This window comes from Geotrypetes seraphini, chromosome 14, assembly GCF_902459505.1.
Source record: "Geotrypetes seraphini chromosome 14, aGeoSer1.1, whole genome shotgun sequence".
In the NCBI taxonomy this organism is placed as follows: domain Eukaryota; kingdom Metazoa; phylum Chordata; class Amphibia; order Gymnophiona; family Dermophiidae; genus Geotrypetes; species Geotrypetes seraphini.
Window position 1 is genome coordinate 526,309 of NC_047097.1, and position 18,741 is coordinate 545,049.

The following is an 18,741-nucleotide window of genomic DNA, read 5'->3' on the forward strand; positions in this document are numbered from 1 at the left end:
CTTATGTTCTTAATAGATAAATTAAATGAGACTAACACGAAACCAGGAGGAAAAGGGGGAAAGGGAAACATAATTACATCGAGATAATTTAAAAATTAAGGGAGATGGGAAATCAAAACAGGGTGGGAATCGCTTCTTGGAAAAAGTTTTGTCAACGTCGGCTGGAACGTTCAAAGTCAAGTGATAAAAGTGTCTTTGAATAAAAATGATTTGGATCTGCACACAGTATTTGAGGTGCGGCCGTACCATAGAGCGACACAAGGGCATTATAACATTTTCATCTTTGTTTTCCATTCCTTTCCTGATAATTCCTTAGTATTCTATTTGCTTTCTTAGCAGCCGCCGCACATTGAGCTGAGAGTTTTAACTTATCCTCAACAATGACACCTAGATCCTTTTCCTGGGCACTGACTCCTAACACAGAACCCAGCATCACATAGCTATAGTTCGGGTTCCTCTTTACCACATGCATCACTTTGAACTTGCTCACATTAAACGTCATCTGATTGTAAAAACTGCTTAGATAACCTTGATAGGCGGTATATAAAATCCTAATAAAACTTGAAAACTTGATTTTGACACCCAGTCTTCTATTCTCACGAGGTTCCCTTGCAATTTTTCACAATCCTCTTACCATTACTTTAAAGACTTATTTCAAGGGATTTGTGTCCTAGAGATTAGATACTTACAATTACACTTCTCCCTCTGTATCTGCAGGGGTTAGGTGCAGAGCAGGACTGCGAAGTGTGAAAAACCGCGAATAACTTTTTGGCCAGCTCTGACCCACCCCCGCCTCCTCCTGTGTCCCCAGAACCTTACCTGGTGGTGTAGCGGTGAAGCAGGGCAGGAGCAATCTTCCTGTGCTCCTGCCCCGTGCAGAGCCGTCACCAAACAGGAATCCCAAGAAAATCATTTGAACTTTCTACAGTGCCTTGCGGTCAGAGATGCATAAAACCCACTGGTCCGGGAATAAAGTTGGACTGTACAAGAAATATTATGTTATGTAAGGGGCTCAACAGTTCCTTTCCATATGACTTAGGAGTAGAAGTGAAGTGTGCTTTCGACGCCTAACTCCTCTCACCTTGGGTTCTGCACTCCCTACCCTCTTTGTCATGTCTTGTCTGTCCAAGTTAGATTGTATGTTCTTCCGAGCAGAGACTATCTACAAATGTCAAAAAGTACAGCACTGCATTCGCCTTTCAGCGCTATATAAATGATAAGTAGTACTAGTAGTGCTTCAAATATACCCCCCATTGGTGGTCTCGGAGATTTTAAGCTGAAAATTAAAGCAGATATTTCAGAGGTTCCTAGACTCTTTAAGATGCATTCATGCTTTCAAAAGGGAGTGTCTGGGTTCATCAAAGAACAAATTCCTAAAACAAACCACGAGGGAGATCAGGAGGAATCTTAAAGGGATTCTCAGAGAGGGAGCATAAAGGGCTCCGAGCTCTGCTGGGAATCAAATGTTTGTGGAAGTAAAAGGATACATGGAATAAAGATCATCCAGTGTGTTCAAACATGAAGGGCTGCAGTAAATAGGAACTATTTCGTTTGGAATCCCACAATCTTTTGTGCTGTTGTCATTATTCAATACCACAAGAGCATATCCACAGATCCCCCCATCCCACTGCTGGAGAAACCCTAGGAAGTCCCACTGACTGCATAACAGTCCAGCAGTCCCAGATGTATGCACTTGTCTTGTGAGGTGCTCGTTACAGTTCTAGAATCCTAAACTCAAATGCAAGGGCAAGACATGTCCTTGACTATTAAAAGACAGAAAAGCTGTATGCAGTGTTCTCCCCAGAAATTTTTTCCAACCGGGTAGCATGAAAAAGTAGCCGGGTGGGGCGGGATGGGGAAATTTGGTGGTGGAGAAAATTAACCCCCTCTTTTACTAAGGTGCACCAACTTTTTTAGCACGTGCAAACTCTCATGCTATGCAGGAAAACTAACACCAGCTTAATGCTGGCATTAGCATCTAGTGCATGTGGTAATTCTGCGCGCGCTAAGCACACGCTAAAACCATTTTTGCAACTTAGTAAAAGAAGCCCTAAATGTGTACTATTTTTATTAGTTAATTATTATTATTTTCCAATGCTCAATATGACTTCCTTTTTTAAGGTTTGACACTTGTGCCAGAATATTTTTACTAAATTTAAGAAGCATCCAATGCTAGAAGGGAATAATTAGGCAGCCATTGGCTGGCCCAGAACTACCTCTGCAATGTCAGAATTGACGTCAGAGGTGAAGTCTTGTGAGTCTGGCACTTGTACGCGCCTGGCCTGGCTCCGGGAGGCAGGAAGAAAAAGATTGCAAAGGCAACGCAATCGACTCACATTGCCTTTGCGATCGACCATTTGGGCACCCCTGCTGTTATGGTATCCTGTCCTGACCTGAGGAAAGGGGTTTAGTCCCAAAAAAACTGCCTTATTTCAATTTCCTATTTATAAACTTTAATTAATACAGTTACAATACTACTTGATTCTACGTAAAGCAACAAAAAAATTTTTTTTTCTACCTTTTGTCATTTCTGCTTTAATCATCTTCTCTTCACTCTCTTCTTTCTATTCAGCGATTGTCCTTGCTTCCTTCCATGCAACATCTGTCCTCTCTTTGTCCCTTCCACCCAGCCTCTGCCCTCTCTCTACCCCTTCCATCTACTGTCCACTCTCTCTCTGCCCCTTGCATCCACTGTCCACCCTCTCTGCCCTTTCCATCCAGTGTTTGCCCTTTCTCTGTTCCATATGGCATCTTCCCTCTTTCTATGTCCCTTCAATAAATTGTATATCCTGTGCCCTTTCTCTCCTTTGTTCATGATTCATTTCAGCTTCACCCCCTCCCCTATGCTCTGGCATCTCTCTCTTCTCCTTTCCTTCCTTCCTTCCCACTCCACCCCGTGGTCTGGCATCTCTATTTCCTTCCCTTCTTTCTCCCCATGCCCTGGCAACTCCCTCCTCCCCCTCCCCTCATATGCGCTCACACCCCTCCCCCCCTCCATGGTCTGATAGCTCCTTTCCTTTCCCTCCCTCCTATAGTCTTGGTGTCTCTTGCCTCTCCTCTCCCTTCCCTGGTCTTCCTTCTCCCTTCTCTCTCCCCAATTGGGTGCTGCTGCAGCAGCACTTCTCATCCCCCTCCCCAATTGGGTGCTGCTGCAGCATTTCTCCTCCCCTTTCCCCTCCCCAATTGGGTGCAGCAGCAGCACTTCTCTTCCCCTCCCCCCTCCCCAATTGGGTGCAGCAGCAGCTTTTCTCTTCCCCCCATTGGGTACACCAGCTTTTCTCTTCCCCCTCCCCCCCAAAAAATTGGGTGCAGCAGCAACATTTCTCTTCCCTTCCCCCCAAAATGGGTGCAGCAGCAGAATATTTCTCTTCCCCCTCCCCTCCCCTATTCGGTGCAGCAGCAGCATTTCTCTTCCCATCCCTTCCAACTCACAAACCCGTCGGTAGAGTCACTAGGGAAGTTGTAAGCTTCCCTCCATCGCTGACCTATCTTTCATAGATCAGCAATGGAGGGAAGTTTACAATTTGCTGCTTTTACTTGCTTCGGGCCTTCCTCGTTGCCGGGTCCTGCCTACTTTGTTTCCGCGAAGGCAGGACCCGGCAGCGAGGAAGGCCCGAAGCAAGTAAAAGCAGCAAGGTGTAAGCTTCCCTCCGGGGCTCTATCGTGTGCGTGCCGGCTTTCCTTCTCTTCCCTCTGATAAGTTGCACCCGTTGGGGGGGGGAGGCAAGAGAAGGTAAGCCAGCATGCACACGATAGAGCCCAAGAGGGAAGCTTACAACTTGCAACTTTTACTTGCTTCGGGAACTTCCTTGCTGCCGGGTCCTGCCTTCGCGGAAACAAAGTAGGCAGGACCCGGCAATGAGGAAGGCCCGAAGCAAGTAAAAGCATGCTGGCAAAAAAAAAAAAAAAAAAAGGCAGGCATCAAACAAAATTTTCGGCAGAGTAAGCCCAGGAAGGAGCATCGGCGGCAGCAGAAGGATTCGCCAGGTGGTCATCTAAATTAGCTGGGCGGTGCGCCCGGCTAAAAGGACCTGGGGAGAACACTGTGTATGGTATGTGAAATAGTCCTGCTAGTTACCGGTGTAGCACTTGTGTCCTGTAATGGAATGCAAAATCTTTTCTTCTTTTCAGGAGCCTCTGCTGGATCCACTGGCTCATTCATTTTGGAAACAACAAACTCCAAATCAGACTGGCATTGCAGACTGAAAAAGACAAGAAGGAGGGTAGCTTACAATCCTGAACATTATTCTCCACCTAATTCAGAACAAGGGATCACAAATTAGATATTGAAATATGCAGACAAACACTACACTGGAAACTCCAGGAAGTGAGACTGTATATGCAATGAAATATTAGATAAACAGAAACAAAAATGGATTTCTTCCAGTACTGAGCAAAATATAAAGACATTAGAGTCATTCCATGTCAGGGTACTAAGAGAATTTTCCTAAGATTTTAGATTCCTAAGTGCAATACTCTTTGAGCTAGACCCACTTCAATGTTCTCCCCAGAAATTTTTTCTAGCTGGGTGGCATGAAAAAGTAGCTGGGTGGGGTGAGGCAATTTAGTGGGGGGAAAATTAAATGTGTACTATTTTTATTAGTTAATTAGTGTTTAAGCCCGTTACATTAACGGGTGCTAGAGTACATGTCTGTATGGGTTTTTTTTTATTTGTCTCTCTCTCCTTGGATGCTGTCTGTCTGTCATTCTGTCTGTCTCTCCCTGGCCCCCTGTCTGTCTATCTTTATTTCTAACTCTATCCTCTTCCCTCAATCCTGCATGTGCCCTTTTTTCTTTCTCTTCCCCACTTCCTTCCAACGTCTGCTCCCCCTGTCCCTCAGACTTCCATTCAATGTCTGTCTCCCTCTCTCTAACCCTTCTATCTACTGTTCACCCTCTGTCTTGCCCCTTCCATTCACTGCCCTCTCTTCTCTTTCCATCCAGTGTCCGCCCTCTCTCTCTCTCTGTTCCATATGGCATCTCCTCCTTCCTTTCCCCCTTCCTTTTCCCTTGGTCTGGCATACATTCCTCCTTCCCTCCATGCCCTGCCATCTCTTCTTCCCTCCAAGCTATTCTCTCCCCCTCTGCTCCCTTTCCTCCTTGAACTTCATCGGGCAGCAGCAGCAGCATTCACAATTCATTGCTGTTGCCAGCTTCAGGTCTTCCTCTCTGTCGGGTCGTCTTCATGAAACAGAAAGTAGGCAGGATCCGCCAGAGAGGAAAGCCTGAAGCCGGCAACAGCAGCGAATTGTAAACGCTGCTGCTGCCCGAAGAAGCCAGGCCTTGAAAAACCCGAGGCAGACCGCTTCTCTTCCCTCCCAGCCCAACCCCCGCTGATTCGGCTCCCTTACCCTTACCCTGCGTCGCGGAAGCGTGAAGACTGAACGCCGGCAATCGGGGTGGCGAGGACGCGGCTCAGGAGACTGTGAGGTGTTGGCGTGTGGTGGCGCTCCACAAAGCCCTCCTCCCGGCAGCCGCCGCCAGCACCAATCGGGACCAAGCTTGCCTGCGCTTCCTCCAGCGGTTGGTGAGTGAAGGCGGGAGGAGGGGAGTGGCTAGAGTGATCTAAAATGGAATACGGCCATGGATCAGAAATCACAACGGCAGGGATCACGAAATTTCAAGAGTGCATGCGCGCTCTAGGGTTTTATTATATAGGATTATTTTCCTATGTTCAATATGACTTCCTTTTTTAAGGTTTGACACTTGTGCTGGAAGAACGGGGCGGTGCTTCCCACAGCGCCGGAAAAACATGTCGCATCTCATGCGCGCTGCTATAAACCGGCACCTGCACAATCAGCTGCACATGGCCACGGCAAACACCGACAAAAGAGAGCCTCGAAATAAGCAGGACTACTACTGCTGCACTGAAACCCAACGAGAACAAGTGCGAGCATGACATCGCACCGCTACTGCCGCGCTGTAACCAACAAGGAAACCAAGCGCGTTTGTGCAAAGGGCGGGAAAGTCCCGGCTCCCTCAACGGATTTCTAGTCATAAAACTTAGCTTCAATAAAATATCAATTCCTTAAATGTACGTTGACCGATCCCACAGTACTAAGACTCCCAAACAGAACCTGAAGTTCAAACAACAGTAAAAAACACATACATACTCACAAGCTTGTTGTTAGGGCTGGTTGAAGCCAGTTAGAGCTGATTGTGCAGCACTAACAGGGCAGAATGTAGCAACTGTGGTCTCCCTTTTTTTTTTAAACAGAGAAGGGAAAGAAGAAAAAAAACGAGACCCAGTCAGACCCACTAGCAATGGAGGGAGGGGGGGCCCAGGTGTAACCCCTAAACCCCTTAAGCATTTGTTATATCCCTACAGCATTCTTAAGCATTTGTACCAATCCTCAGCAATTATATAACAGCACGTAACAGCTTTTCCAGCTTGTAACAACCCTGCTGTTCCTCCTGCCTCCTTCAGCCTTGCAATTCCTTTCAACCCAATCAAGCCCCAATCAAGGTTTGAGGGGAGGTTTGACATTGAAAAGTCCTTTCATAAATTTGCAAACCACCGGATGAGCAGAGAGGGGTTTCCCATCAATAGGCTGATGGAAAGCAGCAATTGCACTGAGATGGACTCGGATCAATGTAGACTTGAGGCCAGAGGTGGATAAGTGCAAAAGATAGTCCATAACAGACGATAAGGAGGAATGTTGAGGCTCCTTATCATGAGAGATGCACCACTTAGAAAATCTAGTCCATTTTTGGTGGTAGCATTGTCTGGTGGCAGGTTTTCTAGAAGCTTCTAAAATGTCTCATACAGGTTGAGAAAACTGAAGAGGAGTTATGTTGAAAGGTACCAAGCTATCAGGTGTAGAGACTGCAGGTTGGGATGAAGTAGAGACCCTTGACTCTGTGTAAGCAGAGACGGAAAAACTGGTAGAAGGTATGGCTCCCTGCTGCTGAGTTGAAGTAGAAGGTAATACCAAGGTTGTCTCAGCCACCGAGGAGCTATCAGAATCATGGTGGCATGATCGTTCTTCACCTTGACAAGAGTCTTGAGGATGAGAGGGAATGGAGGGAACGCATAGAGGAATAGATTCGTCCATTCCAATAGAAAATCATCTGCCTTGAGGCGATGAGGAGTGTATATCCTGGAGCAGAACTGAGGCAGCTTGTGGTTCTGGGGAGATGTAAAGAGATCTATCTGAGGAGTTCCCCACTGAGAAAAAATGTGATGAAGAGGCGAGGAATTGAGTGTCCATTTGTGAGGTTGCAGAAGACGACTCAATATGTCTGCCAAACAGTTTTTCTCCCCTTGAATGTAGACAGCTTTCAGGAAGGTGTTGTGAAGGACTGCCCAATCCCAAACCTTCAGAGCTTCTTAGCAAAAAAAAAGATATCCTGTTCCTCCCTGCTTCTTGACATAATACATGGCGACTTGATTGTCCTTCCGAAAGAGGACTACCTGGTCGTGAAGAAGATGTTGAAAAGCTTTGAGAGCATTGAAGATTGCTCTGAGTTCCAACAGATTGATATGACACTGACGATCCATGCTGGACCAGTGGCCTTGAGTATGGAGAACGTTGAGGTGAACCCCCCAAGCGTAGGTCAAGGAATCTGTCGTGAGGACCTTCTGATGAGGTGGCTTCTGAAACAGTAAACCTCTGGAGAGATTGGAAGAGAGCATCCACCAGCGGAGAGACTGTCTCAACAAAGGAGTGTCTGTAATGTGTCAAGAGAGTGGGTCGGAAGCCTGCGCCCACTGAGATGCCAGGGTCCACTCAGGAATTCTGAGGTGAAGTCTGGCAAAAGGAATCACGTGAAATGTCGAGGCCATGTGACCTAGTAGTACCATCATGTGTCTCACTGAGAATGAAGAGCAGGAAGACATTTTGTGACAGAGCTGAAGAAGATCATCCAGACGTTGTTGAGGAAGGAATGCTCTGAGTTGGATAGTGTCCAGAACAGCTTCGATGAACTGTAGATTCTGAGAGTGCTGAAGGTGGGATTTGGGAAAGTTGATTTCAAATCCCAAGCTTTGTAGGAACCACGTAGTCCGCTGGGTCGCTACAATAACCCCCTGAGATGTTGAATTCTTGATGAGCAAGTCATCTAGGCAGGGAAACACCTGAGAACCATGGTTCCTTAGAGCTTCTGCTACCACCACTTGGTACTTGATGAAGACTCTGGGAGATGATGCCAGGCCGAAGGGTAGCACTCTGTATTGAAAATGCAGTGACAGGAGGCCGGATGAATGGAAATGTGAGTGTAAGCCTCCTTGAGATCTAGAGAACATAACCAATCATTCTGATCTAGAAGGGAATAGAGGGATGCCAGGGATAGCATGCAAAATTTTTCTTTGACTAAAAATTTGTTGAGAGCCCTGAGATCCAGTATGGGCCACAGATCGCCCATCTTCTTCGGAACTAGGAAGTAACAGGAGTAAAACCCCTGCTCTGCTGTTCCAGAGGAACTTCCTCAATGGCATGGAGATGAAGCAGAGCTTGAGCTTCTTGAAGAAGAAGAAGTGCGGTCTGGGAAGGATTGGAAGGATACTCTCTTGGAGGAAGCTCTGGTGGAATCTGAGTGAAATGAAGAGAGCATCCTTCCCTGATTATTGAGAGCACCCAGAGATCGGATGTAATGGTCTCCCATCGATGGTAAAAATGATGGAGACGACCTTCTATAGGAGGAACGGAGGACAGAGGCAGAATGATGGATGTTATGCTCTAGTAACATAGTAGATGACGGCAGATAAAGACCCGAATGGTCCATCCAGTCTGCCCAACCTGATTCAATTTAAAAAAAATTTTTAATTTATTTTATTTTTAAAAATTTTTCTTCTTAGCTATTTCTGGGCAAGAATCCAAAGCTTTACCCGGTACTGTGCTTGGATTCCAACTGCCAAAATCTCTGTTAAGACTTACTCCAGCCCATCTACACCCTCCCAGCCATTGAAGCCCTCTTTTGCCCATCCTTCACCAAACGGCCATACACTGACACAGACCGTGCAAGTCTGCCCAGTAACTGGCCTAGTTCAATATTTAATATTATTTTCTGATTCTAAATCTTCTGTGTTCATCCCACGCTTCTTTGAACTCAGTCACAGTTTTACTCTCCACCACCTCTCTCAGGAGCGCATTCCAGGCATCCACTACCCTCTCCGTAAAGTAGAATTTCCTAACATTGCCCCTGAATCTACCAACCCTCAATCTCAAATTATGTCCTCTGGTTTTACCATTTTCCTTTCTCTGGAAAAGATTTTGTTCTACGTTAATACCCTTCAAGTATTTGAACGTCTGAATCATATCTCCCCTGTCTCTCCTTTCCTCTAGGGTATACATATTCAGGGCTTCCAGTCTCTCCTCATACGTCTTCTGGCGCAAGCCTCCTATCATTTTTGTCGCCCTCCTCTGGACCACCTCAAGTCTTCTTACGTCTTTCGCCAGATACGGTCTCCAAAACTGAACACAATATTCCAAGTGGGGCCTCACCAATGACCTGTACAGGGGCATCAACACCTTCTTCCTTCTACTGATTACGCCTCTCTTTATACAGCCCAGCATCCTTCTGGCAGCAGCCACTGCCTTGTCACACTGTTTTTTTCCCCTTTAGATCTTCGGACACTATCACCCCAAGGTCCCTCTCCCCGTCCGTGCATATCAGCTTCTCTCCTCCCAGCATATACGGTTCCTTCCTATTATTAATCCCCAAATGCATTACTCTGCATTTCTTTGCATTGAATTTTAGTTGCCAGGCATTAGACCATTCCTCTAACTTTTGCAGATCCTTTTTCATATTTTCCACTCCCTCTTCGATGTCTACTCTGTTACAAATCTTGGTATCATCTGCAAAAAGGCACACTTTTCCTTCTAACCCTTCAGCAATGTCACTCACATACATATTGAACAGGATTGGCCCCAGCACCGAACCCTGAGGGACTCCACTAGTCACCTTCCTTCCTTCGAGCGACTTCCATTAACCACCATCCTCTGGCGTCTGTCCGACAGCCAGTTTCTGACCCAGTTCACCACTTTGGGTCCTAACTTCAGCCCTTCAAGTTTGTTCAACAGCCTCCTATGAGGAACTGTATCAAAGGCTTTGCTGAAATCCAAGTAAATTACATCTAGCATATGTCCTCGATCCAGCTCTCTGGTCACCCAATCAAAAAATTCAATCAGGTTCGTTTGGCACGATTTACCTTTTGTAAAGCCATGTTGCCTCGGATCCTGTAACCCATTAGATTCAAGGAAGTACACTATCCTTTCTTTCAGCAACACTTCCATTATTTTTCCAACACTGAAGTGAGGCTCACTGGCCTGTAGTTTCCTGCTTCATCCCTGTGACCACTTTTATGAATAGGGACCACATCCGCTCTCCTCCAATCCCCAGGAATCACTCCCGTCTCCAGAGATTTGTTGAACAAATCTTTAATAGGACTCGCCAGAACCTCTCTGAGCTCCCTTAGTATCCTGGGATGGATCCCGTCTGGTCCCATCGCTTTGTCCACCTTCAGTTTTTCAAGTTGCTCATAAACATCCTCCTCCGTGAACGGCGCAGAATCTACTCCATTTTCTCGTGTAACTTTGCCAGACAATCTCGGTCCTTTTCCAGGATTTTCTTCTGTGAACACAGAACAGAAGTATTTGTTTAGCACATTTGCTTTCTCCTCATCACTCTCCACATATTTGTTCCCAGCATCTTTTAGCCTAGCAATTCCATTTTTTATCTTCCTCCTTTCACTAATATATCTGAAAAAATTTTTATCTCCCTTTTTTACATTTTTAGCCATTTGTTCTTCCGCCTGTGCCTTCGCCAAACGTATCTCTCTCTTGGCTTCTTTCAGTTTCACCCTGTAGTCCTTTCTGCTCTCCTCTTCTTGGGTTTTTTTATATTTGAGACTCTTTAAGATGCATGAGCAGCAGAAGGCTGAGGTTTATGTTGTTTCTGCTGCTGTTGTTTCTTGGGAGGCGCTCGATTGTAAGGAGCCGCCCTTGAAGGATAATGTCTCTGGTAGGATGGAAGAGGTCGAGAAGGTTTTGCAGGAGCTGGTTTAGGTTTTGGTCTGACAATTGAAGCAAAAGATTTTTCATGCTCAGACAACTTCTTGGTGGCAGCCTCTATGGATTCATCAAAGAGGTCATTGCCCTCACATGGAATATTAGCCAGACGATCCTGAAGATTGGGGTCCATATCAATGGTGCGAAGCCAGGCCAGGCGGCGCATCGCTACTGAGAATGCAGTGACCCTGGAAGAAAGTTTAAAGGCATCATAAGATGACTGGAGAAGATGTAACCTGAGTTGCGCCAAGGTAGCAATAACTTGTTGAAACTCTAAATATGATATCCTTCCAGGTTTTACAAAAAACCTGGATCAACAATCAGGAACTTAAAATAAGTAGTGAAGATGAAATTATAGTTGAGGACTCTGGAAGCCATCATCGAATTCTGATAAAGGCGACGGCCAAACTTGTCCATGGTCTTACCCTCTCTTCCAGGAGGTACTGTGGCATAGACCCTGGAAGGATGGGTTCTCTTCAATGAGTATTCAACAAGGAGGGATTGGTGAGATAGTTGGGAATTCCCAAACCCCTTGCAATGTAGAGTTCTATACCTCGATTCCAATTTGCTTGGAACAGCAGGGATAGCATAAGGAGTCTCCAGATTTTGTTTGAAAATTTGAGACAGAAGCCTGTTAAGAGAAAGCTTGAGCAACTCTGCAGGAGGTCGAGGCAGATGCGTTTTCTCCAAATACTCTTTAGAATATTTAGAAGCAGAGACTAATTTAAGATCCAGCCATTTGATGGAGGAAGGAGGAAAAGGACAATTGATCCGCCAGAGCATGGCCTCAAGAAGGGCTCGAGAACGAAGGCGATGCCTCTCTGGAGTATTGGTAACCCAAGGAATAGACAGACTTGGAGGAGCCATTGGAAGCAGTTGAGTCCTCGTGGTCTGGAAGTGGTGACCTTGATCGAGGAGTTGGAGGTCTCGAAGAGCTGGAAAGTCTGGACGGAGGCCTGGAGAAGGAGGCTTCTCTCTGGAAGAAGACCTGTGCCTTGATGGATGCCTCGATGAGGGCCTCAATCGACGACGAGAATGCTGCCTGGAAGTAGGTCTCGGATAAGATCGGAGACTTCACCCTATGTCTGGAAACGGGCACTACGGCTGGTGAATGAATAGGGCTTGAAGCTGTAGATTGAAACCCCATAGATTAAGTGGTTTGTATCGAGGAATCTCGAAACACCCCAAGGACTCAACTCCTTGTACAGAGTGTGAGGATTCCTGTCGAGCCACTCACAAAGACTTGACTCCTTGCATAGAGTGTGTAGACTCAGCTCGAGGCAAAGGCAGGGATTCAACCTCACGTGAGACTGCTGATTGCCCAGGCTGGACTGCAGGAAGCAGAGTTGAGGCAGGACTGTATTTGCTCAGTAACTGAACAAATTCCCGCTCTAAAATGGTCTGGATAGTAGCCTGCAATTGTGGATCCGAGTCTGAAACTGGACCACTTGCTGAGGTTAAAGGATCTGAGGTAGCACGAGAAGCATGCTTTGACTTGGAGGATTGATGCTTGGATATCTTAAGGACTACCAAAGGAACCTTCTGCTTAGGTATCTGACCTGAGGGAAGCTCAGGGGATGATAAGGCAGGTGTACTCGAGGCCAAAGACAATCCAAATGAGGAAGGTCTGATGAGACTCGAGGTCGGAGTTGTGGAAACAGGAGGACCCCTCGTTGAAGACTTGACCGAGTCAAAAATCAAGGTCGAGGGTGTAGCTGAAGAGTCCATTCTGAAGAGCTTTTCCACTTGAATCCGACGACTTTTCAGGGCTTGAGGTTGAAGGGTAGCACAGCGCGCACACAACTTCGGACTATGATTAGGTCCAGGACAACGAAGACACCAGCGGTGTGGGTACGTGAAGGAAATCGCACGCTGGCACTGGCTATGCTGGCTGGGACATAGAAGGAAAGATAGCCACTGCGAGGTCGAAGCCCGCTGCCAGTCATCCGATGAAAAAATTAAACTTTTTTTTTTTTTAAACGAACAGAAAAGAAAAGGCACAGCGATTTGGCAAAAAGAAATTAACACAAACCGCAGTGAAGAGAAGGCACGAAGCGAACAAAATTCAGCACAGAGCATCAAAGACAGACTTCTCGGCTCCATAGAAAACTAAGAAATTAGGAGACACGCCCTATGCTGGGCGGGAAGGCACTCGCGCAGGCGCGGTGCGGCAGACTCAAAACTTCTGAGTTTCTAGCAAGTCTGCTTGTGAGGCTGTCCGCATCCAGGCTCCGTGGATGACGTCACCTACATATGAAAATAGGCTGTCTGCTTGTCCTGGGATGAAAAAACAGTGCCAGCACTCAGGGGTAAATTCTCTATTAGTATGTCTAACTTAGGCGTGCTTTAGACGTCCGGTAAACGCAAGTGCCAATCAAACGGTACTTAGGCGTGCGGTAGACGTCCCTACAACCTATTCGCGCAATATAGACGCAGATTTCTGAAACGTCATTAAGACGTCTCCAATGGACCCGTGATAGACGTGGGTACGATTTTTTTTTTTTTTTTCTTAAGATTATACTTTTTTTATACTCTTTATTATCACTCATTCAGCATTGTAAGTATAGGATGATGAAAAAGATAACCAAAACACAGTATACCATTTTGTAAACTATATATTAGTTGATCTAGCAATATCAGTGAGGTAGGGAATGGCAGACAGAGAACACTGCTGTGTTGTATCTTTTTCCTCTAGGATATCAGAATTGTACAGTTTACCATTAATACAAGGAAAAAAATATGTTATGTTTCAAAGGAGAACTAGAAGATGAAACGTACCGAGTGGGTGTTGAACTTACATTATCAGTATGGAAGGTGGGAACCGGTAGATGTATGCTACACAGAAAGCTGTACAAAAATGTCATACTAACCTCCTATTAGAAGTGGAAAGGATAGGACTTTGAACACCATATAAACTTCGTTTAAGTTCCACAAAGACTGGCAGGAAAGGCACCCTAAGTCATCCAATAAGCTTTCTCTCGATTTCCCAGAGACATTATTTCAGAGAGGATAGTTTAGAAGTGATATCTTGCTCAAAAGAACACTCTCCTGGTCTTAAAACATTGCAACAATCAGCTCATTCTTCAGAACAAAGGTAAATCCCATAACTTACACTGGCCCAACTTAGAAACAGAATCAAAACACAGATTAGACTTGAATGTGGCTTCTAGTTCACAGGAAAAGGAAGTAGCAAGCAGCACAATGCTGATCTCATTGTGACATCATCAAGGTGCACCTGGAAGGTAGATATGCCACAAGTAAAAGACAAGCCGGGAGTTGAACTCACAACCTACAGATGATCGATATAGTGCTTTTACTCACTGACCTACACCTGTGTCTCTGGTTCCCCTGTCATAGCATACCTTAGTGATGTGCTAAAGTATACTCTACTTAGCTATCATATCACAGTCAGTTGAGGCAAAAGACTGGTAGCTCAATGGTGTAAAGCACCGTTGTCACGGATGCAACACCCATATTCTTAAGTATGGTTCAATAAATGTAATACAGAGTCAAAATTATGCTGTTTATTTCATCAAACCCAAGCTCAACTTTGTAATGTATTGTGTATAGTCTCGCTAATGTGTTTGTGATGAAAATGAGATGCGATAGGTGTATATCCTATATAATAAAACCCTAGCCGCGCATGCGCACATACCTGCGTGCTTCTGTGATCTCTGCTCTGTGATCAGTAGGTCTGTGGCCAGCAGGAGTGCAGATGCAGCAGCCAGGCGACTCCCCCCTCCCGCCCTCACTCACCACCAAAACCACCACCGCCAAAGCCTCCTCCTTCTGCCCAGCCGGGAGGAGGGCTCCGAGTCGCTGAAGACTGTCCCAGATCAGCTTACACGGTCCCTAAAAAATGAACCTTTTCATCTGAGGCGCGAGGCTGCGGTGACCTCCCTCCCCCGGCTCACTAAGGTTTCGTCTTAAGAAATTCAAATGCGTTGTTGAAAATGCAAGTGACTGTTCTCTGTCATCCTAGACACACCTGCAACACCCCAACAACACACTCCTGCAGCATAAACCCCTCATGTTATAATCAAGTAAAAGACAAGCCGGGAGTTGAACTCACAACCTATGGATGATTGGTACAGCGCGTTTTACTCACTGAGCTACTTAACTCTAGCCCTAACCCTAACCATAAAGTAGCGTCTGACGTCATAGAAGCCGTTAGAATTTTGAAATCGTTTTGGACGTTCATTGGGTGTTCTCAGATCAAATACACCTGTAGATACTTGCAATGATTACCCCTTGTCAAAGCTTGTACGTAAAACCATTTCTGGAGACTCCCATTCCCAAATCCCCAACATAGCTCAGTGCTTAAAAGCACTGCATGTATCTTCCAAAGGTCAGGGATTCAAGTCCTGACTAAGGTTACTAAAGACATAATATTATTTTTTTTTTCCACCCACCCAAACATGCATAGCTAAGCTAAACTATGTGAACCTCACTTCCCAATCTTCATTTATTTAATTTATAACTTGTCATTGTGTTTGGGGGAGGTGAAGTTTCATTAGGTTTACATGGTAAGCTTCTAAGCGTTCTGCTATACTTTTTTGTATAACAGCGATATCGGCGTGGTTTAGGATGTAATCAACAGTGTTGATGTAGCGCGGATCGGCCGCCACAAGCACGCCCAAGCGGCACAAAAACGTCATCGCGTTTTTTTGCGTTATGACATCATAGAATCGCCCGTTCTTCATACGCAGTTATTTCCTCTAAAATGGCAGCCAGGAGACAGCCAAATTTCTCCACAGAGGACTCCAGGCTGCTGGCCAGGCTCTTCTTACCAAACGAGCATCACTACTTTGTAGTGCCTGGCCATCGCAGGTCATACCTGCAGTTCAGGAACTCCTGGACCCGCCTGACCCGGCGGTATAACAGAAGAGCCTCATGTCCCAGGGAAGTAAGTATTCCAAGTCAGGCCCTCACAAATAATCATGTAAAAAGTAATGATGATGGAAACCTGTCTCAATCAAATTGGTCATGTTATTGTGGGTAAATCTTGATTCCTTTTAAAAACTATAATTGTGCATAATAAATCTTTTACATTGAATACTGAAATTAAAGCACATCCCAAAGGAGCAGTAGTAGGATTTCAAATGACAAATTCAGCTCCTAGAAGGCATCTATTCCATTCACAACATGCACACAACTAATTTTTGGGTCACAAGCTTTGCATTTGTAATAGAAACATCTTGAAATCAACTTTGCCAAAGGAAAACAAATATATTAAAGTGCTGCTATGTCATTTCAAATACCTTCAACTTTCCTGTATCAATCTGCTGGTCTAGGGAGATAGTGGCATGACGTTTAAAGTGACAGCGTCAGTACCCTGACGTCAGGGGTTTCAAGCCACGCTGCTCCTTCTGACCAAACTATTTTATTGCCCCTGCTGCATGATTGTAAGCTCACCAGGACATGCTGTAATGTGGGGCAGTGCTGATAGGCTACAGCCTCAACACCCTGGGGTTGTGAGTTCAATCCCACACTCCTCCTTGTGATCCTGGCCATGTCACCTCAAACCCCCCCCCCCCCCCCCCACTGTCCCAGGTACAGTAGAGAGATAGCAATGCCTCCAGCACAGAAAGGGGAAAATGCTGGAGTACGTGAATAAATTCATGTAAAACATGTGGCAGAAGGGGGTGGAGGCAGGCAGCAAAGCGGATAGGGGCTCTTGGAGGGCAGCGTACTCCATTTTTATGTGCTTATAGAGGTCAATACTTAAGTAAACATGTTATGCCACAGTGCTAGATGGCACTCATCATATCCCTCCCTCTCCGTTCTTTCTCTCTCTCTCTCTATTATCCAGGTTGAGGATCTCAGGAAACGGGGTCGGCTGCTGAGGCGCCAGGAGCAGGCCTTCCTTGAGGGGGTGAGGGAGGAATTGCGTGCTGAAGCCGGTGAGTAATGAGTCCAGCGTGTGTTTCTTTGTGATCAGCCTACCAGAATAAATAGATGAAAATGCTTGAGTAGCTGTAAACCATTCTTAATCATAAAATCTGCAGTAAAGCTGCTATTGTGATATCATATCACAATGGCTTTATGGTGTTCTACTTGCCTCACTTACTTATGCTACATTTTGATGTTTACAGTGGAGTAGGTGCTTTGCATCCTGTTATTAGCATTTGAAGAAAATAACGTAGTAAAGAATGTAATGTTCAAAAGTGTTGTGGACATATCTGACTGGATCCTGTTTCCCTCTTGTCAAGCAGCAGCGCAGGCACCCCCTCAGGAGGCACTGCAGGTGATGGAGGGAGCCCCACCCTGGTCCTCGGCGGAGGAGAGGGAAGAAGGGGAGGAAGAAGAGGAGGAGGGGGATTATTCTCCCTGGGAGCCCTCACGACCACCCACACCGCCTGCCCCACCATTGCCCCCTGGACCTCCACCGCCTGCCCCACCACTGCCCCCTGGACCCCCACCGCCTGCCCCACCACTACCTCCAAGACCCCCACCACCATCCCCTGTTGGACCTTCCCCTTCCCCCACCCATAGCCCTTCCCATCACTCTCCTGCCCTTCCTGTTCCTGATCCCATCCCACCCCCTTTCCTTTCTGTTCCCCCCCAGGAGCAGCCCGACCAGCCTCAGGAGGGGGCGGGCAGGGAGATGGAGGCCTACTCTGCCATCTTGGAGGAGGTGCAGGTATTGAGAGGGTGTGTGGAGAGGATAGAACATGCCCTCTTGCGGCTGGTAGCCGAAAGAGGGCATGGTGCCAGCAGCCATACACCCTCTCAATGACTGCACCTCTTCCGCCCCCCCTCGCCTGAGGTAGCTCAAGCTGCTCTTGGGGGGCACCCACCCTCTTTCCCTGCGTTATATGTTATATATGTAAATAGTTTTATAAAAAGAAGTTTATGTTTTTAAAAGTTTTATATTTTAATAAAAAAATTGTTTATAGTTTAAACATGCCTGTGTGGTTTTAACCTTGTAGCATCATCAGTTTAGTGGACAGAGTCCAAGGTAGATAAGGGTTCAGGAGGGACTGCTGAATGGGCCCTTTTCAATATAACAACAAGGTGACATATAGAAAGTTTGACAATCTTTATTGGGGTCTGTCATTCATTCTATTACCTGCTAGCCACTCTGATGTCAAATCATTGCAGAATCTAGGAAAAAAGCAAGTGAATGCAAGGGTATATGCAACTGTAGGTAGATGACGACATCTCAGCTATGATGTGCAAAGTAAGCCAGTCCCTGTTCCAAAGTAAATGGCTACATAAGGAAGAGAATATAAGTCACTGTGGTAGATTTGTTGTTAAGGAATAGGGTTACTGCTAGTAAGAGTTGGCTCCACACCAGGAGAATCCAAATGAGACATGTGGGTTTTTCTTTCTTTCACGGAAGGTGATGGAAGTAAAGGCCAGATACCTCAATCTATCCTCCTGGTTCTTGAGCTGCACTATTTTGGTTAAGCAGGTGTGGAAACCACAAAGATGCTCACAGCTGCACTGCTCTCAGTAATACAAAACTCCATCTGACAATACTGCAGTTGCCTGTCTAAGACACCTGAAAACAGAAAAGAGGAGAAGCTGGTTTACACAAGGTTCACAAACAGGGGGTTCAACCCCCAAGGTCCATATCTGTCCTCCCTTCCCTGAAGCAATGTGTTAACCTCATTTATGTTGAGCTGCTTAGATGTCACCGTGGTATAGTTGTTAAAGCAATAGCCTTAACTCGCTGATGGTGTGGGTTAATATCACCTGTAATCCTCCACTGCTACTGTTTAGAACT

At 46.0% G+C, this 18,741-nt stretch overlaps 1 protein-coding gene across 1 annotated transcript in view; it reads right to left on the reverse strand.

Annotated features, from left to right (window-relative positions):
• Positions 1-18,418, reverse strand: part of ERCC1 (ERCC excision repair 1, endonuclease non-catalytic subunit) — a 72,409-nt gene extending 53,991 nt beyond the window's left edge. Inside the window, exons 1-2 of the mRNA XM_033919496.1 lie at positions 18,379-18,418; positions 4,079-4,202 (exon numbers count right to left, since the gene is read on the reverse strand). Of these exons, the coding sequence (XP_033775387.1) occupies positions 4,079-4,162 (84 nt within the window). The 5' untranslated portion in view covers positions 4,163-4,202; positions 18,379-18,418. The remainder of the gene's footprint in view (positions 1-4,078; positions 4,203-18,378) is intronic.
• Positions 18,419-18,741: the final 323 nt, after the last annotated feature.